This window comes from Gracilinanus agilis, chromosome 4, assembly GCF_016433145.1.
Source record: "Gracilinanus agilis isolate LMUSP501 chromosome 4, AgileGrace, whole genome shotgun sequence".
Taxonomy (NCBI): Eukaryota; Metazoa; Chordata; class Mammalia; order Didelphimorphia; family Didelphidae; genus Gracilinanus; species Gracilinanus agilis.
In genome coordinates, this window is record NC_058133.1 from 251,430,652 (window position 1) to 251,452,458 (window position 21,807).

General features: G+C 45.4%; 3 protein-coding genes across 4 annotated transcripts in view; 2 read left to right on the plus strand and 1 right to left on the minus strand.

The window, feature by feature from the left end:
* The window catches only part of MINK1 (misshapen like kinase 1), a 54,881-nt gene extending 45,405 nt beyond the window's left edge, over positions 1-9,476 (plus strand). The window contains exons 19-32 of the mRNA XM_044673165.1: positions 356-444; positions 693-716; positions 842-1,018; positions 3,991-4,095; positions 4,173-4,310; positions 4,557-4,665; positions 5,712-5,879; positions 6,134-6,277; positions 6,559-6,693; positions 6,973-7,073; positions 7,352-7,501; positions 7,588-7,747; positions 7,975-8,114; positions 8,519-9,476. Coding sequence (XP_044529100.1) covers positions 356-444; positions 693-716; positions 842-1,018; positions 3,991-4,095; positions 4,173-4,310; positions 4,557-4,665; positions 5,712-5,879; positions 6,134-6,277; positions 6,559-6,693; positions 6,973-7,073; positions 7,352-7,501; positions 7,588-7,747; positions 7,975-8,114; positions 8,519-8,602 — 1,724 coding nt within the window. The 3' untranslated portion in view covers positions 8,603-9,476. The remainder of the gene's footprint in view (positions 1-355; positions 445-692; positions 717-841; positions 1,019-3,990; positions 4,096-4,172; positions 4,311-4,556; positions 4,666-5,711; positions 5,880-6,133; positions 6,278-6,558; positions 6,694-6,972; positions 7,074-7,351; positions 7,502-7,587; positions 7,748-7,974; positions 8,115-8,518) is intronic.
* Positions 9,477-10,844: 1,368 nt separating this feature from the next.
* Positions 10,845-19,981, minus strand: CHRNE (cholinergic receptor nicotinic epsilon subunit). The gene is made up of 12 exons (XM_044673082.1): positions 19,936-19,981; positions 19,469-19,611; positions 19,281-19,325; positions 18,985-19,094; positions 18,377-18,532; positions 18,190-18,287; positions 14,802-15,002; positions 14,501-14,615; positions 12,401-12,515; positions 12,104-12,290; positions 11,887-12,005; positions 10,845-11,268 (listed from the first exon to the last, which is right to left on the minus strand). The coding sequence occupies exons 1-12, from the start codon at positions 19,979-19,981 to the stop codon at positions 11,119-11,121; spliced, it is 1,485 nt and encodes a 494-aa protein (XP_044529017.1). The 3' UTR covers positions 10,845-11,118.
* On the plus strand, positions 12,930-14,253 carry C4H17orf107 (chromosome 4 C17orf107 homolog). Of its 2 annotated transcripts, none has more exons than XM_044673083.1 (4): positions 12,930-12,995; positions 13,370-13,624; positions 13,734-14,015; positions 14,168-14,253. In XM_044673083.1, exons 1-3 carry the CDS (start codon positions 12,930-12,932, stop codon positions 13,950-13,952), a joined length of 540 nt encoding a protein of 179 aa, XP_044529018.1. In that variant the 3' UTR covers positions 13,953-14,015; positions 14,168-14,253. The 2 variants fall into 2 exon arrangements, with proteins under 2 accessions (XP_044529018.1, XP_044529020.1); XM_044673085.1 differs by having other exon boundaries at positions 14,165-14,210.
* Positions 19,982-21,807: the final 1,826 nt, after the last annotated feature.

Sequence of the window (21,807 nt, forward strand, 5' to 3'; positions counted from 1 at the left end):
GAAGGGGTTGAGGTCATTGTGGGAGTAAAGCACAGCTATTGAAATGACAGTCAAGGGGATTAAAAATAATGGCCATCTTCTCCATTGCCATCAAGGTTTTATGTGCTAGACACCATGTAGCAAAGACCTGGGCCCTACCCGAAGTAATTTTCTAGGCTGAGGCAGATATAGACACAGACAACTATGGGAATGAGGTCCCATGTTATCCTCAGTGTAGCTGGGAAGGACTCTAGTAAGCAGGGAGCCTATTTCAGCCAGAGCATGTTGAGATGACTAAGAGCCAACAAGGAGTTGTGGAACAAGTAATCACTGTTCCCACCGTCACTCTTTCCTTCCTCCCCACTCTCATCTCTAGCATCCTCCAAGCTGGACAACTCTCCCATCTTGTCCCCAGGGAACAAAGTGAGACCTGATGACCATCGCTCTAGGCCTGGCAGGCCTGCAGTGAGTAATCTCATCGGCAGATTGGCTGATGCAGCCTCCCCTGCCCTAGCGCTTGAGGGTTCAACATGAGATCTGCCAACTCTCTTGGGAGCTAGTAACTCTTGGGGCAGGGACATGAACTTTTAGGATTAAAATTGGAGGAGCAGAACTGGGAATGGAAATCAGAGGGTTTTTCCTACATTACTAACATCTTTTAATCTCTCTCCTATTTCTTCTGGCTGCCTTTCTTTCCCGGTGGCTCCCCTCAGAGCTATAAGCGAGCAATTGGCGAGGTTAGTGCAAGAGATATGTTATGGACAGACATGTGGGATCCCATTGTTTCCTACCTTTAGTACCTTTCTAATCTTGGAGACCAGCACTCGCTGCCCAACCTCAAATTCTCTTCTTTCCAATTCAGGATTTTGTGTTACTAAAGGAGCGGATGGCGGATGAGGCCCCCAGACCTCCTAAGAAAGCCATGGACTATTCATCATCTAGTGAGGAGGTGGAGAGCAGTGATGATGATGAAGAGGAGGAAGGAGATGGAGACCACTCTGAGGAAAGCAGGGACACCCCTGGAATTCAGTACGGGAGTATTATCTTTAGGGAGGGCAACTGTATAAAATCAGAAAAAATCATGGAAGGAATGGGAAGGAAACCTCATCAAGTGGCTAGGTTAAAGGAAGAACAAAAGTACAAGGGACACAAATAGAAAAGGGATGATTTTCCCCATTTTATAGGTGTAATGAACACTGCCTCCAAAATCAGTTACTCTTTTTGAATGATTTTAGCACATAAGTCTTCTCATGTGGTCCTCATCCTGAAATGGAATTACTTGTGAGCATCTTTCTCTTGCTAGACTGTAGACTCCTTGAAGGTGGAAACTGGCCTTATCTGCATTGGACAGGCATTTATTAGTGCCTGCTTGGTGCAGTGCTTTAGAAAAATAGATAGGACACAGGCCATTGGTGTCAGGGAGCTTACCATAGAATTATGGGGATGAGGAAGACATGGACCACAAATAACTATGACTTAAACTGGGTGAGGAATAGTTCAAAATGCTGTTAAAAAAAAAAAAACCTGGGATAGGAAGGGTTCATAGAGAAGCATTGAAATTGGATCTTGAGCTTGAGCTTAAACAAAGAAAGGGGCTCTATAGGGTAGAGGTAAGGAGGGAGTGCATCCCAGGGGTGGAGTCTACCAGTGCAAAGGCACAGAAATGGGAGATGAAGTGTGTTAAGGGAGAAGGTCACTGAAGAGGGAATAATGTCCAGGGAAGCTGGAAAGATAGGTTGGGGCCAGGTCATGTAGGGCTGTGCTTAAGGAAAACTGCTTTGGCAGTAGTGTGTAAGATGGACTGGAATGGTGAGAGGCTTGAGGATGGAAGGCCAAAGAAGAGGCTGCTGTAATCTAGTTTAGAAGTAAGTTCAGTGAATAAAGAGGAAGAAGATAAAAGAGATGTTTTGAATATAGAAACAGCAAGATAAGGCAATTCTTTGGATATGTGTGGAGTGAGAGACAGAGTCAGAGAGAAAATATCCAGGATATGGCTAAGGTTATGAACACAAGAGACTGGAAAGATGGTGGTACTATCTATGGAAAGGAGGAAGTGGGAGGGTTTCAGGAAGAATCGAATTCCTTCTGTGGTATGTTGAGTTTAAGATGTTTCTGGGCCCTCCAGGTTGAAATTTCCACTAGGCAATTGGTAATGTAAGACTGAAACTCATGGTAGAGACTTGGATTAAACCATGGGAGCTGATGACTTTATTGTGACAGAGAATGTAAAAATGAAGAGGACATAGGACTGACAGAGCCTTGAGAAGGAGGCTGAAAAAGAGTGGGCAGGCAAGTAGAGTTTTGTTACAAAAACTCATTAAGGAAAAAATATCAATATCTTTAGTGGGTAACATTATCAAATGACAAAAGTTGAGAAAAGTCTCAGATTTGGCAATTTTGAGGGAGTATCTTTGGAGACCACAATTTCTATTGAGTACTGAAGCTGAAAGCTAGGTTGAGAATCACTGAGAGACAAGTAAGCAGAGACACCAAATATAGACAGCTTTTTCTGGAAGTTTGGCTGAGAAAGAAAGGAGAGACATAGGTGATAGCTTGAAGGGCTGGTAAGATCTAGTAAAGGTTTTTAAGGATTGAGGAGACTTGGGCTTCTTTGAGGCAGTAAGAAGGGTACCAGTAGAGAGAAACAATAGAGAAAAAGATGGAGGAGTGTTTGTTTTTTTGGAGAAGACTAGAGGGGCTGGAATAGAAGACACTTGAAAAAGGATTAACTTTGACAAAGAGAGAGGGCTCATCTGAAAGACAGGAAGAGTGAGAACTTATTTCCAGAGATAGAGGAGAGACAGAAAGGAATCTTTTCCAAGTAGGGAAGACTGCAGGGACTAAGCCATGAAGATAGTAGAATTTAAGACTCTCAGGAGCAACATGATATAAGGCTAAAAGAGAGATCCAGATTATATACAGGACTTAAAAGCTAGGACATACTTATTAATGAGGCAGTGGGAGAGGATTTTGAACAGAAATGTGTTGTGATTGGAGAAGTATGTTAGGAAGATAGCTCAGGAAGAATAGATTGTAAAAGACAGAGCTAGAGATGGAAACAACAATGAACAGGCAATGATATAGGCTAGGTGTGGTCTGAACAAAGAGTTAAAATGGGAGTGGAAAGAAGAAGATAGGTGTGAGAGAGAGTAAAAAATTGTTGTTGACCGCTTTTGTTTTTACATCAACTACATTTTCCAGTGTTTCCCTCTCCCTCCTAGGATATCATGCCTTAAAACAAAAAATTTTAAATACTTAAAAACAGTTCAGCAAAAATAACCAATATATAAGCCAAATCCAGTATTATACGTAATGTTCCATACCTATAGCTCCCTGCCTCAGCAAAGAGAAGAGAGAGGTATATTCTTTTATCTCTCCTTTGGGACCAAGCTTGGTCAGTATAATTTTATTCAATTTTTGTGTGGAAAATATTTCAAAGATCAAATCAATAGAATTTATAAACTGATTATGTGGAACAAGGGAGAGGAAATTGTTAAAGATAACACTGAGAAATTGCTTGTTGGCTCTGGGGAGGAGGGGGGGGAAGAGAACATGAATCATGTAACCATGGAAAAATATTCTTAATTAAATAAAAAAAATAAAAAAATAAAGATAACACTGAGGTTAGGAATTTAGATGACAAGGACCATCAAAAATTTTTTAAAAAGGGGGCATATGAAAGGATGAGAAATTCAGTATGAAACTTACATGAAATTATTAGTGCTTCTGCCTCCAAGAGGAGATCCTGAGCACACACTTGTTTATATGAGCCCTGCAGAGTAGTCAGAGGTAGAGGCAGATTTAGGAGTTTTTGACAGAGCCATATTTATGGAATACATAATAATAATAATTATGGAAGCGATATTTATAGCCTGCATTCATTGTCCCTCAGTATTTGTGGTATGAGTGATGCTGGGATTTTAAATGTAAAAATGCTTCTTTCAAAAAGAACTTGTGAGGTGGTGGATGGGACTAACATGGACACCCTTGACTTCACTTCTTTCCTCCAACAGTGATGGAGACACAGATAGTGTGAGCACCATGGTTGTCCATGATGTCGAGGAGTTGTCTGGGGCCCAGACCCCCTATGGTGTAGGTACCATGGTGGTCCAGAGGGTGAGTTCTCCTCCTACCCAGTGCTTACCCAGTTCACTTCCTGGCTAAGCTGGTACTGATCCTTCTCCTTCCTGCAGACTCCTGAAGAGGAGCAAGGACTGCTACATACTGACAGCAACGGTTACACTAACCTGCCTGATGTGGTTCAGCCCAGCCATTCACCCACTGAGAGTGGCAAAAGCCAGGGCTCTCCAGCTAAAGATGGAAGCAGTGATGTATGTGGAATAGGGAAGGGGGATTGTGGAGGGACCAAGGAGTGGAAAAACTGTTTTGGAACAAAGACCATAGAAAGGGTTGAGAGAAGTCTGGAATGGGAGAGAAAATCTGGGAAATCCAAATCTGGAGAGAGGGGACATTTGGCAAGGGTTATGGAATGTTGAGGGTAGAGATCCTGAACAGAAGTCTGTAGAAATGAGATTCCTGTTTCTCCAACTATGGCCCATATCATCCTGTCTCCATAGTATCAATCTCGTGGTCTGGTGAAGGCCCCAGGCAAGAGCTCCTTCACTATGTTTGTGGATCTGGGGATTTACCAGCCAGGAGGCAGTGGGGATACTATCCCCATTACAGGTGAGAATAGTAAGAACATCATCATCCCTGGGGAGAAACTTATCAGTCATTTTTCAGTCGTGTCTGATTCTTCATGACCCCATTCAAGATTTTCTTCTCAAAGATACTGGTTTGCCATTTCCCTCTTCAGCTCATTTTACAGATGAGGAAACTAGGGGAAACTGAGTTAAGGGGCTTTCCCAGGGTCACACAGCTAATAAGTGTCTTAAGACTAGATTTGAAGTCAGGAAGATGTCTTCCTGACTCCAGACTCAGTGTTATAACCACTCTGCCACCTGACTGCCCTGGGAAAAAATTATCTTGAGACATTGGGAAGTCATTGTAGACATTATTCTAGGAAATGGGAAGACCATTGAAGGACAGAAAGGACTTTTTCTTACCCTAATCATTCTTTTTATATGAAAGCATTTTTGTCAGTGTCAAGAAAAGGCTGATGTAATCTGGGATAAATATGCTTGGGTCCAGAACAGATCTTTAGGAGTGCAGTATGGTACAGTAGGAGAAGCAGTTTTCCTTCTTTTTTTTCCTCATAGGTAAATTTAGAGGTTTGTACAGTATATACAGTAACAGAATTATATGATATAATCAACTGTAAAGGATACACAAAACAAAGTCCCAAGTTAACCCCAAGGGACTCATGATTAAAAAATGCTATCCAAAGCCAAAGAAGGAACTTTTGGATCTGATTGAAAATAAAAGCATGCCGTCTTTCACTTTATTTCCTTCATGAATTTTTTATTGTATGTGTGATATGTATCTTCTGTCACAGCATGGGGAATATGGAAATATGTACTTGCATGAAGTTGCAATAATATAACCTAAACAGAACATTTACCATCTGAGGAGTGGTGTGGAAGGAAGGAAAGGAGAGAATCTGAATCACAATGTTAGAAAACAATTGTAAAAAATCATTTCTACATGTAACTAAAAAATAAAAAGTAAGAGGGTTGTAAGTTACTAAATTCCAAGGTTCCTTATAGGTCTATTTAAATCTATGGTTCTATTTGGGGTCTTATGGTCCTTACCAACCTCTTCTTTCCCTGCAGCTTTGGTAGGTAGAGAGGGTGGGCGGCTGGAACAGTTGCAGTATGAGGTTCGAAAAGGCTCTGTGGTCAATGTGAACCCCACTAACACTCGGCCCCACAGTGACACCCCTGAAATTCGAAAGTATAAGAAACGATTTAACTCGGAGATCCTTTGTGCTGCCCTCTGGGGTAAGTATAACTAAGAAAAGGGAAGATGCTAGACCCAGACTGGGGAAATCTTTGTGTTCCTGGTAGGAAGGGGGATGGTTTCATTTATTAATGGAGCAGAGAAATGAATCCAAATAATGATGTCTTTGCCTCATTAATTAGATTGGCCAAAAGTGGGAAAAGTGATTCCTGGGGTATTGGTCCCAAGTTAGGAGCGGAGGGGAACAAAGGTCCTATTGCCCCCTCACTGGGTTATATGGGACTTTGTGCTTCAGGTGTGAACCTGCTGGTAGGCACAGAAAATGGGTTGATGTTGCTGGATCGAAGTGGGCAGGGAAAAGTGTATGGGCTCATTGGGAGGAGACGTTTCCAGCAAATGGATGTTCTGGAAGGACTTAACCTGCTCATCACCATCTCAGGTATTGATGGGGGTAGAGTGGAGAGACATCTGGGAGAAAGGACTAGAAGTGATGGATATCTTCAGGACTGTGGATTTGAGCTAAAGAAAGAATTAAACTCACTCATTAAATCCCAATATTGGCAGAGGGGTAGCGGGTGGAGGATGGTGGAGTTGGGACAGAAGAGAGGAACAGAAGGAAGTAGAATTAATTCATCAATTCTGGTAACATTGGCACAGATTGGGGCAGGGCTTGAAGGAGTTGAGCTCCTAAAAAAGGCATATTTCACATGCCACTACCAGGGAAAAGAAATAAGCTTCGTGTTTACTACCTGTCCTGGCTCCGGAACAAGATCCTACACAATGACCCAGAGGTGGAGAAGAAACAGGGATGGACCACTGTGGGGGACATGGAGGGCTGTGGGCACTACCGAGTTGGTAAGAGGGAAATTTCACTGGGCATTATAAGGGACAGCAGAGGGTAGATGTTGCCATTTCATCAGTGGGAAGATAAGGGGAGGATACACAGGAAGTAAGCACTATCCTATTGTAGGGGTGAAATATAGGGGGTTAACACTACCTACCATGTGATGAGCATTTCACTCTAAGCTCAAGATCTGGGAGGGTTTGATGCAGGAACACTGGGGAATCATTTGAAGGAGAGCTAGGAAGGTGTGTATCCACATGGCTATTCCTTTCTCATATAATTTTCCTCAGTGAAATACGAGCGCATTAAGTTCCTGGTAATTGCCCTGAAGAACTCAGTGGAGGTGTATGCTTGGGCCCCCAAGCCCTACCATAAATTCATGGCTTTCAAGGTAACACTACCAGCCACTTCCCTTCTGCTCCTCCAAGTCCCATATTCTCACTTTGAATCTCCCACTCCCTCCCCAATTTTTCTTTTACAGGGCTTTTACTGTCCCCTTCTACTCCCCACATTTCCCATCTCCAGCACCTCAATCTTGTTCTCAATTGTCCACCCCCATCCCTCTTGCCTCTTAGCCCCAGGCCCATTTCATCTTCCACATCTTCCCAGCCCCAGCCCCCTTCCCATCCCATATCCACTCCTTGCCCTGAACTGCCCTGTCCCCTTCAGTCCTTTGCTGACCTCCCTCACCGGCCACTGCTGGTTGACCTGACGGTGGAGGAGGGGCAGCGGCTCAAGGTCATCTATGGCTCTAGCGCTGGCTTCCATGCTGTTGATGTGGACTCAGGGAACAGCTATGATATCTACATCCCTGTACATGTGAGCTCATGAATCTTTAAAAGTATAGGGGCTGGGGAGGAAGCAGATTTAGGATTTGGATTTAATTACTTCTCAATCCTCTATAGATCCAGAGCCAGATAACCCCCCATGCCATCATCTTCCTTCCAAATGCTGAAGGCATGGAGATGCTTCTTTGCTATGAGGATGAGGGTGTATATGTTAACACCTATGGCCGGATCATCAAGGATGTGGTGCTGCAGTGGGGAGAAATGCCTACTTCTGTAGGTGAGAAGCCTTCTTAGACCCCCATCCCAAGCCTTTCTCAGAGCTTGTCCCAGTCTCCAGCTCCCAATCCTTCTTTCTCTCTCCCTATATGACCTTTTTCTTAGAAGTTTCTATTCCTGAAATATCTCAGGGAAATAAGGATAGGGGCCCTAGAATAGAAGGGTTTGTATGTAAAATGGGATCAGGCCACTCAGATTTCTTTGACTTCCTCTTTTCTCCCTGGAAAGCGTACATCTGCTCCAACCAAATCATGGGCTGGGGTGAGAAGGCCATCGAGATCCGATCCGTGGAAACAGGGCACTTGGATGGGGTCTTCATGCACAAGCGAGCACAGAGACTCAAATTCCTATGTGAGAGGAATGACAAGGTGAGAATCTCTTAGACCTTTCGGGTACCCACAGATACCACTGGCTACCCTCTTATCCCCACATGATAGAATAACATCCCACCAGACCTATGGGAAGTGCTTCTAGGGAAAACAGCTAAAGGTTAGGAAACTGGAGTTCCAAAGGTGGGTCACTTCTTCAGTGATTTCGTGAAGATAAGTTCAGTTCTGGCAGCCTACCAACTACCACGAGAGAGCTTTAGCCTCACCCTCCTCAGGCTCCCTTTTGTAAACCCAGAGGATCCACCTCTTTTGCTCCCACACTGCAAGGCAGAAGAGACCCTTTCAAGATCTCACTGGGAGCCCAGTTCTTCCTACATTTCAGCAGCACATATAACCACCACCGTCCTCAATCCATCCATTTCCTCTATTTCCCCAACCTGCAGGTGTTCTTTGCCTCAGTTCGCTCTGGAGGCAGCAGCCAAGTTTACTTCATGACTCTGAACCGTAACTGCATCATGAACTGGTGATGGGGGCCCTAGGCTGAATCAGGGTAGTGGGGTATATATATCCACTTTGGACATAATCCCCTTTGGCTCCCCACAACAACAACAAAAAAGCCAGGCTTCCCAGGTCTCTCCCTCTACCCTCCCTGGGCTTTTGCTTTTATTAGTTTGATTCACTGGAGTCTGCTGGGAACATGACCTATGACCCCTGAAGCTTTTGTGATCACGTGACCTCCCCCTTTCCTGCTCTCTTAAGATGTTCTCTCTAAAAAAACTGTGCCTGCCCACCCTCCCAACCCCCACTTCTGGGTAGAGGTACAGTTCCCTCCCACCAGAAATTATTTGGGAACCAGCCCCTTTCTCCCTCTCTCTAACTCCCCCACCAAAGAGGAAAGTGCTTGGGGATGCCTCCCTTCGTTCTGCTGCTGCTGTCTAGGGCAGAGTCCCAGGGCCCCTTTTTTTGCACGCCAGGGGAATTGACTTCCCCAATGAATGTACCAGACCCTGGGGGGTGGCATAGAGACCCAAAGGGGGGGGGGGTCACCAGTCACTCCAGGGGAAGGGGGGGGATGGTCCATGGGGACCATTTCCTCATCACTCTCTGAAAGCACTTTAATCATGCCCCCCCTCCCACCTCCAGGGAATGGGGAGGGGGGCTGCCAGCCAAAAGATCCCCTCCCTTTCTAATCTTATCCCTCTTTTCCTCTCCTCCGATGCTCTTCCTTGATGGGGGGGCCATGGGGCTGGCTACTGCTCTCATCTACCCACCATCCCCACCTTGCTTGCATTTGTATATAGTGTGAGCAGCAAGTAGCCCCCTTCACCCAATTCCCTGCCCCCAATCTCAATGTAGTGGCCTTGGAAACCTCATTTGTTAATAAAGACAGAATTCAACCAACTTCTGTACCCCTTGCTTTTTTTTTTTCCACCACAAGAATTACAAATACAAAGATATATATGCTCAACGATTAAATCAGTCATAAAGAACAGGTGGTCAGAGTAGATCCCAAGATGAATGACTCAAGAACCCAGGAATATGTATATGGGATAGGGATATATCAGAGTTGAAAAGAGGAAGGGGCTTCCACCATTCGTGGAAACGAAATGGAAGAGGGGTGGGGATCCTCCCCTGTACTTCTCTATTTTCTCCTAGGAGGCTCTGATTACTCTGCTTTCTCTACTACTTCTCACCTCTGCTGACCAACTCTCAGACCTACCAGACTCCCTCATGGCCTCATAGCTAGGTAGAGAAAGGGCAGAGTTCCTGTCTCACAGCTATCTTCTTTGGAGGCTGCAGTTCCAGTTTTCATCCCTTAGGAGCCACAGGCTCCCTGTCTCAGAAGCCCTTTGATCTCAGTGTGCCACTCCCTGTCTGTGACTCAAACTGAGTAAAGATTCCCCTCCCTTTAGGAACATGGAGAATGCCAAGAAATATAAATCCCAAGTCCAAGTAGAATACAGAGGACAGTTTCCTGAATTATGTTGCTTATAAACAGAGCTAAGCTGCACTCTGGTTGCCTAATTCCTGCCAGAGGCAGTTTACTGGAATGGAAAAAGCCCTACCCACACTGGGAGTTGGAACTTAGGTTCTAGGTCTGTGATGAAGATGATCTGTGACACTAAGCAAGTCATATCCTCTCATGAATAAAATCCTTTCTAGGATTGACATTTTGGGTTCTAAGACGGAATAGATTCAATGTAACAAAAGGTAACCAAGTGTCAGTGTAGTTTGTGAGGTTCCAGATTCTGAAGAAGGGCAGCATTCTCCCTTTATGTGCCACTCATGTTACCAGGGGGAAAGAGCTTGAGGGGTTCCACTCTTGCAATCTAAGTTCCCCTAGGTGGCTTCCAAGACACCCAGGGCTGGGAGGTAAAACACCACAAGACAACACAGTTCAAGAGGACAACTAGCAGAAGCAAGCTTTATTGGGGGATGGGGAAGAACATAATTTGAGGCTATGAGGGAGGATGGAACCAGGTCAGGTCCACTGTATTTCTGGCAAAGGAAGACCAAAACCAGTATTGCACACATAATGGTTTTTTAGAGGGTTATCTGGGTCAATAAGATGGTCTGTTTTTTTGGTGGGGGAGGAGGGAACTGGGAGGCTAGGCTTGGGATTCAGGTCAAGTTTGGTGGTACAATGGATAGTGTGGGATGTGGAATCAGGAAGACCTGAGTTCAAATCCTGTCTCAGACATGTGCAACCTGGGTGACCCTGGACAAGTCCCTTAACCTCTCTGTGCCTCTGTTTCATCTTTAAAATGGAGATAAATCCCTCTTTCATAAGGTTGTCATGAGGATCAAATAAGCTGACATGTAAAGTGCTTGGCAAACATTAAAACACTACATAAGTACTAGCTGTTACTATTATTATAGTGTTAAAAGGGGGAGATGCCTGGGAAGGGAAATGGGGAGTTCTCCTTTCCACTTGGGCCTTAGTGACTGGTCACTGAAGATTTGCTCTCAGGATGGGACTAGCCAAGAAGAGTCAAGATGGAGTGGACTCCTGGATTACAGGTGTCCTGGTCCAAAGGACAGTCTACATACAAGGGGGAAAGGGCAGATCGGGTACTCGGTTCAGGTAACCTCCAAGGAAGATGATGCCTGTGCCAAAGCCAAAGAGCACCAAGGCTGCCCAAAAGCAGACGTTGTCCAAGGCCTTTCCCACGAGGACCCAGCTGGAAACTTCCTGAAGAAAGGGGTAACAGGCACTGAGTCTGGTCTCCCCGAACACACAGACTCAGCAAGGTAACTCAGAAAAGCTTAAAGCAAACACAGGTCCACTGCCTCTGCTGGTCCTCTCACTAGACACATATCATAGGGGTGGGGGGAGTCAGGGGTACAATTTTTCTTACTGTCCCCCACATCTGAATCTTTGTCCTCATTTATGGCTTCCTTTAAGCTAGTTACATCTGCAGGAAGCTTTTGCCAGCCCTCATTTTTTTTTTTTAAACCCTTACTTTCTGTCTTAGGAGTGGTAAGGGCTAGGCAATGGCAGTTAAGTGACTTACCTAGAGTCACACAGCTAGCAAGTGTCTGAGGCCACATTTGAACCCAGGACCTCCCATCTCTGGGCCTGGACATCTTTCCAGTGTTGCCAACCCTTTTCATTCTAGTACCTTCCCTTAGTATTTCCAGTTCATTCCATGTATTGTTTGTACACAGTTAATTGAATTTCTGACATCTCCCTCAACGACTGTGACAGAGACAGGCTTTTGCCCTTTTTGTAACACCTCAGTGCTTAGCCCAGTACCTGTCTCAGAGCAGAGGCTTAATAAATATTGCCTTGGACCTAACTCTTCCCTACCTCTCCAGAGTCTTCCTGTTCCCGCATGCTTTCTGCCAAGAAGTTCACCGCGTCTACACAGCAACGAATCTCTGATGCAGCAGTTCCCAGACTCTGACACAGTGCGGCAGTGGAAGCAGCTGAGAGAGGGAGAAGGAGCCATTCGGACCCCTCCAAACTCGCACCTCTCCAAACTCGCACCTCTCCCGCATCCCTCGACCTCTAATGACCCCGTCACCTGGCCCTGGCCCATGCCGATGTCTCTGCCCCTCAAACAGCAGCTCACTCCGGGGCTTCCTCAGGATCAGTTCCTCCGCACGGAGCAAAATTCTCAGGGAGGAAGCCCTACGTTGGGAAGAACCAGCTCCCGGCGCCGGTGGAGATGGCATGGAACCCAAAAGCCCTGGCAACAGCTCTAAGAAAACCTGTGGGGGGGGGGGAAGGGGATCCGCGGAATTCCTTAGCTCCAGCCCATTTTTTTACCCCTAACCCGCCCCTCTATAAACACCGCCCCCTGTCACCCCCAAAGGCTTACGTAACGTAACCGAGGGGACATAACGTGAGTGTTTGGCGTCCTTAAGGATACGTTGAGCACGATGACGCAATTCATGACAATCAGTGCGGCTACCACCATGACGAAAATGAGATATCTGAGATAAGAGTAAGGGGTGGAGATACTGTGGGCAGCTTTGTCTCCAACCCAAGGCAAGGAGAGGGGGAGAAGGATGGCTGACGTCACAATCATGCCCCCCCAAATACATTAGTTTGCAACTAACTAAATTAGAACCCCTCTCCTCCCACCTCGATGCCAAAAACTTGAAACAGCGTTTCCGCGAGCCACTTGCCAGGCAGGGCAGGTCTACGTTACTATCACCGTCGAGTGCCCTTTCTTCCCTCACAATGCAGTGTTTCGAGACAGGCTACTAAGTGATAGTTCAGAAGTTGGGAATTTCTACCCACGTATTCCTTAAGGACCTGGCGGGCCCATTCCCTCCTAGCAGCTTCTACCACGTGAGAATCGCTGAATTCCCCTTACATCCCCTCACAAAGGAACAGCCTCACCTATGAAAGGGTCCTCAGGTTCCCTCGACACTCTGCTATGGGTCTATCACTACCACAGCTCCACGGAGGTGAGCTGCCCCTCAAGGAGCCCAGCCCAGAAGAAGCCTTTCTTTGGCCCCTTTGTCCTCCCTTGGTCTTTCTGTGGCCGGCTCCATTACCTTGTTTCTTCCCTTGTCCCCAAGTTCCTCTCCTCGGCCTGTTAGTGAATTTCTAACTATATGCCACAGCCCTATCGCAGTAAACCCCCGAGTTAATTGAGAGGTTTGGATTCGATGACGTCCAAGATTCCTTCCATCTCTAATATTCTGTTTTAGGATTTATCGGTGGAATGATTTTATGCTATGCGACTGGCACTCAGTTCTGAAATTAACCCTCTGATGACTTTCTAACCTCCTTCCCCTAAAGATACTCTGGGTGATTGCTCCTCTCATCTCAACACCAGGTGGCCCTCCAGCCCCCACTTATATCCTCTCTGGAGTTGGCCCTGTCTGCAGCCCATGAATATTTGGAGATCGGGCTAGAGAAGCTGAAGGCTCCGGGACCTGGAGACCAGAACAGGGAGGCAGGGGAGCTGCCAGAGCGGGAAGGAGTGAAGCCAAAGGCACATAGCTTCCCAACCGCTCCAGAAGCCTCCCTGGGGCTGGTCCTGAGAGAGGCTGTGGGAAGTGCTTTGAGCTTTGGAACTACTTTGATGCAGGTGAGGGGTGGGGAGGAAAAGGAGTTGTTTTGTCCGGAAGAAGACTTGATCTTGGGGCTGTGTGGAGGAGGTCCCGGGAATATACTCTGAATCCTGCCCTTATTCTCAGATCTCAGCCCTATGGCTACAGCTGGAGATTCGGCGCCTCTGTGGCAGCAGTGGCCCAGGCCATGACCAGAGCTTGGGGAACCCTGGGCGCGCGCTGTCCCGCGTGGCGTTGGCTGCAGGGCAGGGCGTGAAGGAGGTGGGAGCCTTGGCCAAAACTAGTGCGCAGCTCCTCCTCAATGGGGCGTGGTTCTGTTTGCCCGGACGCCACGGGGATGCCTAAAGCCCTGGAATGAAGGCTTCGCCACTATGGCCTTGGCCCTTTGGCCAGGGCGGCGAGAAACGCGTGAGTTAGGTTTCAACTGCGGGGAGTGGGGACGTGGGGGAGGAGATGATGCCGGGGAGAAGAAACAACTTTGAGAGTGAGGTGGAGGCATGACTGAAATGGGGGGAGGGGGATTCCGGCCGGAAATACTCAGTTAGCCACTCCTTTAGCAGGAACCCTCCGGAGGGCTCGAGATGAAATAGAGGTGGTGAAAGCTATCTGGACTACTGTAGACACACCACTGACGAAAATAAAGCAGTGAGGAAAAGCATCCTCCAAACTTTTCTCTCACTGCTAGCTCCTCTTCACTGGGCTCGGCCTTTCCCACCCTCTGACTTCACCCTCTTTCCTCCTCTCCCAACCCAAGACAGCTGTTCACCTTAGTCCAGCTTTCCTCGGGGCTCATCTTTTCATTTCCCGCCTCCCCTCCCCCTTTCCGCTGGTCTCTGGCCCTTCCGCCTGGCCTCTTTTCTCTAAGCTCAGATCCAGTCTCTTGTCTCATTTACCTCCCCAAAAGGGGGACGCTCAAAGAAGTCTCGGGGATTTTCGTCGCCACGAGGAACAGGAAAACAGTCTGGGCCAGGAGGACCGAGATGGAGACTGTGCACTTCTGCCCGCCCGCTGAAGGGGAGGTTGCCCTGTGAATTCTGGTTCTGCTTTAACCACCCCAACCCACCCCCCCGACCACCCCCGCCTCATCCCAGCCCCCTAAACCAAAGGATTGCTAGGGCCGTCTCCAGCAATGGGAAAGAATTTGTGAGCAGCCTTGTAAATGGAGCTACCTCTACCTCCCCTTGGCCCCGTTACCCTGAGCCGGCAGGAAGTAGACTAGCAGTACGAGGCTTGAGATGAGAACACAGGGCACAATGATATTGATGATGTAGAAAAGGGGCTTCCTTCGGATAATAAGTGTATAGACGATTTCCATGTTCCCAGGGGCATCCACGGAGCGGTCTTCGTGGTACCAGATTTGCCCAGAACAGAAATCGATAGCCCACTCGCCATTCTCTGTGGATTAGAGAGATGAATGAGCCATCCCTTGTTTGCTGAACGTCTGTGGCCACCTAGATCACATATATGCCTTAGCATATACCGAGGCTAACCGTCGTGGAGATCCAGACAGACTGAAACCCAGATGGTGCCCCTCAGCTAGAAGCTTTGTTTGGGGGTAGAGGGATAAAAGAGACCAGTGTTTGGGGGAAGTATTAAAGGATAAAACATGTACAAAAGAAGTAGGCCTGCAACAGTTGGGGGAACACTAATCTGAGAATCAGGAGCCCAGAGTTTGAAAATCTTGTTCTGTCACTCACTCACTAGTAATGAGAAAATTATAATACCTTGTTTGCCTCACACAGTTGTTAATGACAATAACCAAAAGAGAAAGCCTAGGGTACTAGAAGAGCACTTAAGAGTCAGAAGACAAGTTTCAATTTGTTCCACCATTTGCTGGCCTACCTGAGGGATCCCTGGGCAAACCACTATCCTAGCTACTTAGTTCAATTTCACCAGAGAAGGGTCCTGCCTGAGTCTAAACAGATTAATTGCTCTGAATTTCAGCTTACTCTTCTGTAAAATGGGGAATTATGATGGTATTACACAGCATTTTCCAGGGTAGTTGAGGGAGAAGGTATTTTGTAAATCTAAAACTGATATAAAACTGTGTTAACAGAGCCTTTTAAAACTATGAGTTAGTAAAAATACAGGCAAATTATAGTAATACCTCTTTGTTATGGGAAGAAATCCTGTACTGAGCAGGCCATTAATGTATGTTGATTTATTTTAGTGTCCCTAAACCTTCTCAAGTCTCGAATTCAGCTCCCCCCCTTCCATCTCCCTTGGGCAGAGCAGCATACTCTACTGAGAAAAGAAAGATAATCATTCCCCATGAGCTCCTTTATCTCTACCTCACAAAACTTCTTGACTCTTCCTTCTCTGTTCTTTCCTCTTTTACTCCATTCTCTGATGGGGGGGGGGGCGCGTGACTTTTCTTCTTGATCTCTACTTGTACCCGATATTCCAACTATTCCAAACTTCTCCTGCAGTGACCCTAATACTCCCTCAAGCTCCAAAAATTTGAATATCCCTTCCCTTTCACAAATTCCCAGAAAAAGTTGTCTCATTGAATATAATTCTTTTTATTTTTTAATTTTCTCTTTTACAATGATCTTAACATCAGCAAACATGAACCCAAAAAAAAAGTACAAATAGTTTCCACTGCCATTGTAAAACTGTGAATTTCTATTATACAGTTTTAAAAAATGTATATTAAGGTTAACACTAGAACCTGTATTGTCCTGCTTGTCTGTCTCCTTTTAAACTTCCTCCTCTCTTCTATATTTTAAATATTTAATTGATATTATTTTCTTTCCCTTTTTTTGCATCTTTGCAGCCTTTCTTCCAACACTCACCATCAAATGAAATTGTTCTTTTCCAAATTATGATCTCTTAACTGCCAAATCAAATGGCCTTTCCTCATCTTTACCTTTCTTATTCTAGTCTCTAGAATCTAGAGAATTTGACATTTTCCATCACCCTCTTCTTCCAGAAACTCTCATGGCATCACTTTCTTGTTTCTTCTCCTACCAATATAACTACTTCTCAGACTTCTTTGGTGGATAATTGGCCATGACCCACTCCTATCTTCTTTCTGTACCTCATTTCAGTGACTTATCTCTGGGTTTAATATAATCTTCAAGCAGATAACTCTAAGATCTAGCCCTTTTTTTTTTTTTTTTAAATTTCTGAACTCCAGTCTACCTGGAAGATATCTTCTATAGGAAATCCCATAGGCAAGGTGGTAAAGAAGAAAGCACTAGATTTGGAGTCGGAGAAGATAAATTCAAATCCTGGCACTGCCACCTGTGTGACCTTGAGCAAGTCACCCTCAGGACCTCAGTTTCCTTCTCTGTAAAATATGGGGATTGAGTTTGATTACCTTCAAGGGACATTCCAGAGCTAAATCTAAACTCCTATGTTCAAAGCAGAATTCATCTTCGTCTCAAAAACTACCTTTATTAATGTTGAAGGTCCTGTCCACTTAAGATCACTATCTTGGCATCATTCTTCATTCTTCATTTTCACATTTCCAGTCACTTTCTAAGTCTCAGTAATGCTACCTCTACAAGATCTCAAGAATATATCTCTTATGCACTCACAAAGCCACCACTGTTCAGACCCCCAGCACCTTAGTAATAGTAACCTGAAATAACCTTCCCATTGAAGGCTTTCCTCCAATCCATTTCAACATACAGCTGCCAAAGTGACCTTGGCACTACAATACTCAAAGAAGCTTCAGTGTTTCCTCTTTCCTCAAGAAAAAAATACAAACAAAACGTATCTGGTTCTAGCATATTTTTTCCAGGTTTATTACAGGTTATTCCCTTTTACATAATCCACGATTTGGCCCCAAAAGGGCTAATTGCTACCCTGCTATAAACACTGGTGGCAAAGTAGATAAAGTGTTGCACTTGGAGTCAGGAAGACCTGGGTTCAAATATAGCCTCAGACATTGAGTGACTCAGAACAAGTCACTTAACAGCTGTCTGCCTCAGTTTCCTTGACTGTAAAAGGAAAGCTAATAACAGAACCTACCTTGCAGGGTTGCTTTAAGGATCAAATTGTCATGTGCTTAGCACCAGTGCCTGGCACATGTTAGGTGCTTATTAAATGCTTATTCTCTCTCTCCCCTTCCTCACAGAAAACATTCCATCTCCAGGCTCTGTACTTATTTTTAGATTCTGAACTTAGATATACATACTCACAAAGAGTATTTCTAGAGGTGGGCAGCTAGGTAGCTCAGAAGATAGAGAGCCAGACCTAGAAATGGGAGGTCCTGGGTACAAAACTGCCTTTAGACACTCCCTGTGTGACCTTGGGCAAGTCATTTAACCCCTATTGCCTAGCCCTTTTCACATTTCTGTCTTGGAGCCAGTAATATAGATTCTAAGACAAAGTAAAGGTTTTCAGGTATGTGTCTTTTTAAAAAAAATTCCTGATCAACATACTTGACCCCACTGTTAGAATATAAACTCCTTGCAAACAGGGATTTTCATTCTTTGTATTTGCATTTCCAGCTTCCATAAATGCCTATTGGTTGAGCGATTTGAATAACATCTCTTTCTCCCTTAAAGGAAACCCTTCCATTGCAGCATTTCCTCCCAACTGCCCCTAGAAAGCCGGGAACATGGACTATTACCTGTATAGGCCTCCTCATCAATCTGGATTTTGTTTACAATCTGACCAGACTCCTCTGAGAAGACGAAAACCACCTCTGCCGAGCTGTACGTCTGAGACCTGAGAAGAGAAGGCTGGAGCTTGAACCGGTCCCCTCCCCTTATCTAAGTCCCACCCCTCCCAGGGCTCACCCCCACCAAGAGTCCTACCGAAAAATGAGCGAGCAGTTCTGCCAGTCAAAGGGGAAATAGGTGACCTCCACTGCGCAGGTGCTTCGGTAGATGGCTGGGGGGAGCCAGCTCACAAAGCCACCCTCGCCTACCAGCACGTTAGCCTCGTAGGCCACTTCGAATACTCCATCTATGCTGTCAGTACAAAAGGACCCAAGCATCTGACTGACGCACATCGCCCCAAACCCTGACCCCCTTACAGGGCTCCTTCCATAACCACCATCCCCGCCACAAGGGATCAGGGTGTTCAGGCTCCCCCCAAATATTCTCATGATGTTCCAGTCCCTGACTCCTTCTGGGCATCCGACCCCTCCCCAGGTATCTAACTGTCCCCAGGTGCCCCAACCCTTGAGAATCTCAAGTGTCCAGGTCCCAGCCTTGAGGATATATGGAGTTTGTTGCTGTGATATATATGCTAGTTCAGAGGAGAATATCTTCTGTGCTGCCTGGAGATGGACTGGAGGTGCCTCCATGCCCTGACCCCTGTGCTTTTCAGTGACAGCTAAGAACTCCAGATATTCAGACCCACAAGCCTCAGATCCCCTCAGTTTCCACCCCCGTCAGGCTTTCAGGTGTCTTTTTCTAACTTGTTCTCCAGCCCAATGTCAGGGAGCCACACAAGGTCAGCCGGAACTCTCAGGGTTGTGATTCCCCCAAAGTCCTTACTGCTGTAGTTGAGTCGATAATCATTCCAGTCCTGAAAGAGTTGGAGAAAAAGGCTGGGGCAAAAGCTTTCTCTGCCCTGCAGCCCCACTCCACCCTCACCCACATATCAATAAATGAGATGAGAGTTTTCCCTTAGAGATGTGAGATGGGGACCACCAAGACCATTCATTGTCTACTCCAGCTCTGGGCCCCTCTCCCCCATCAAACCCCTACTCACAATTCCAATCCAGACACTGGTTGTGAGAGTCTCCTGTTTCTCGTTCTTGGGAGATTGATATGAAGAATGGTAAAGAGGGAGGAGATTAATGAGAAAAGAGATGGACTATGAGCAAACTTAAAGGGTTTGGGGGTTAGATGGGGAAGGATTTTAGAATGGCAGGCAGGAAAAGGGAAGCTGTGTCTTACCAGTGAGATAAGATTGGTCAAGGTGACTTTTAAATTAACAGAGACTTTCTCTTCTGGCCACCTCACTGGCCTCATGCCAGCATCATAGTTACTGAAGAGATGATGATAAAGTCGAAGTTCTTCACTCTCTCCCCATCCAAGGCCTGGAAGACAGGAGAGGGAGGTCTTCTGAGGAGAGACCCTGGGCCACTTCCCTACAACTGTTTCATTCTATATCTTGTGTTTGTTTTGTTTTCCTCTGTATTTCTCTGACTCTGGAACTCTTTAATTTTTGTTTCTGGTTTATCTCTAAGTGTATGTCTTTGTCTCCCTTTCTGTCTCTCTTGATTTTTGTCTCTGTCTCTCTCAATTTCTTCCTTCTGGCTCTGCCTCTGTTTATGGTTCTGCCTCTCTCTTCATCTGTTCATCTTTCAGTCTCTTTCTCTAGTTCTGTATCAGAGTCTATACTGTTACTACAGCCTTCATACCCAGAAGCCCTTGAAGAAGCAGTACGCAGAGCACAGTCCCCTCCATCTGTCCTCTGGCTTCTCCAGGTTATTCTGAGCTTTGAACAGGGTTAAAAGGAAGGACCATCTTAGCCAGCTTTGGGGGAGGGGTGTTAGTTCCGGCCAGAGCAAGAGGCCTGTTAACATTATCCTATTCCCTGCTCCCTGTCCCCACCCCCATCCCTAGCATCTGTTCTGAACAGCAATGGCTTGGCTGCTTCCAGAGACAACTGTTCTGCCACCTTTCTTCCTCCTCTAAATATCCCAGAATCAGACTCTTTATAACCTACTAAATAAAGTAGAGATTCGATCTTCCAACCATAAAAAAGAACCTAGTTGAGTCTTGTTGGCTCCATGCCTGCACTCCATCCACTGAACCACCCTGCTACCCCAATTGATGGGTATCACCCCCTCAATTTCCAATCTTTGACACAAAAAATGCTGCTATGAATATTTTTTTTATAAATAGGTCCTTTCCCCTTTGCTTTGATACAGACTTAGTGGTGGTATTGCTGAGTCAAAGACTTTTTTAGCACAGTTTTATAATCTTGGGATATAGTTCCAAATTGTTCATTGGAATAGTTGGATCAGCTTACAACTCTACCAAAAGTGTATTAGTGTACCTATATCCCCTCCAGCATTTATAATTTTCCTTTTCTGTCATGTTCAAACAAATGCTCATTGACCTAAAGACACTGTTACCAGGCACAGGGATACTATTACAAAAAAGTGAGACAGTTCTTACTCTTACTCTACTGAAGGACTGGGGGTTGGTATAAATAGATATGATAGAAGACTGGTGAGGCAAATCATTTTCAGATTTCTCTGCCTCTGATGTCTGTCTTGATTTTTACAAATCTCAAGGCTTTGCTTTGTTTTCCAATTTTGCTAGCACGTGTATTTCTGCAACATCTTAGGAATGTTCTCCTATTTATCAGTTGCTCTTGGATCACCATTTGGGGAGAAAGGGTTCTTTTGCCTTTTCTGACTTTGCACCAAGCTTCAGCTTCAGTCTGAACACAAGGGGGTGGACCCTCTCCCTGAGACTTCATTCAGACTATAAGCTAGTCATATGATCAAGGCCAAGAAAGTTTTGCTCAACTGAATCAGTATTTTATTTTGGATGAGCATCATTTCTTCCTCTGTAGAGACTTTCCTTAATATGGCTAAGTAGACTTCTCTTTTTGTAATATGAGGGTCTCATTTTATGTCAATTTTGAACCTATGCTACTAAGGTACCCACCTGAGTCAGGCTCAAGGCTGAAGAGAAGAATACTGCTTAGGAAACGAATGACAATAATCTAGGCAGAAAGTGATAAAAGGAAGAGTATGGACACGAGAGGTTTTAGAATTAGACTAGCTAGGACTAGGCAACAGATTTAATTCAAGGTATAAGGCATTGCCTCCCTTATCCACACAAGGAAACAGGAGGGTGGTGGTTGGTTTAATTATCTAGTCAAGGGAATTTAAACTAAATCAGAGTCCATATCTGAGTTGGTAGAGATATTAGCATTCAATGGCCTCAAATGCCCGAGTTTCTAAGTTGCCCTCCAAAGGCTTCACTGCTAGTCCCTTTATTACAGGGTTGGAAACAGGCAAATCAGTAATGTAACTATCAAAGGTAGCTCTTATTTGAACTCTCTGCTGAGTTCAAGTAATCATTATATATGATGTATATCCATTAAATATGATATATTTTATATAAATTATATAAATATGGTTAAAATGATATATATCAATTAAAATAAATTTCGGAGCAGCTGGGTTGCTCAGTAGATTGAGAGTCAGGCCCAGAGACAGGAGATCCTGGGTTCAAATCTGGCTTCAGACCCTTCTTAGCTGTGTGACCCTGGG

What these genes read in the sequence shown, in the direction of transcription:
- C4H17orf107 (XM_044673083.1), top strand. Translation starts at nt 12,930, where the DNA reads ATGAAAGGGTCCTCAGGTTCCCTCGACACTCTGCTATGGGTCTATCAC. An exon ending in ACTACCACAGCTCCACGGAG is followed by an intron (nt 12,996 to 13,369) that starts GTGAGCTGCCCC and finishes TCTCAACACCAG; the next exon opens with GTGGCCCTCCAGCCCCCACT. An exon ending in TTGGAACTACTTTGATGCAG is followed by an intron (nt 13,625 to 13,733) that starts GTGAGGGGTGGG and finishes CCTTATTCTCAG; the next exon opens with ATCTCAGCCCTATGGCTACA.
- CHRNE (XM_044673082.1), bottom strand. Translation starts at nt 19,981, where the DNA reads ATGGAGGGGACTGTGCTCTGCGTACTGCTTCTTCAAGGGCTTCTGG. An exon ending in CTACTTCCTGCCGGCTCAGG is followed by an intron (nt 14,616 to 14,801) that starts GTAACGGGGCCA and finishes CCTCCCCTTCAG; the next exon opens with CGGGCGGGCAGAAGTGCACA. An exon ending in AACAGGAAGACTCTGGAGAG is followed by an intron (nt 11,269 to 11,886) that starts GTAGGGAAGAGT and finishes CCCTTTCTTCAG; the next exon opens with GAAGTTTCCAGCTGGGTCCT.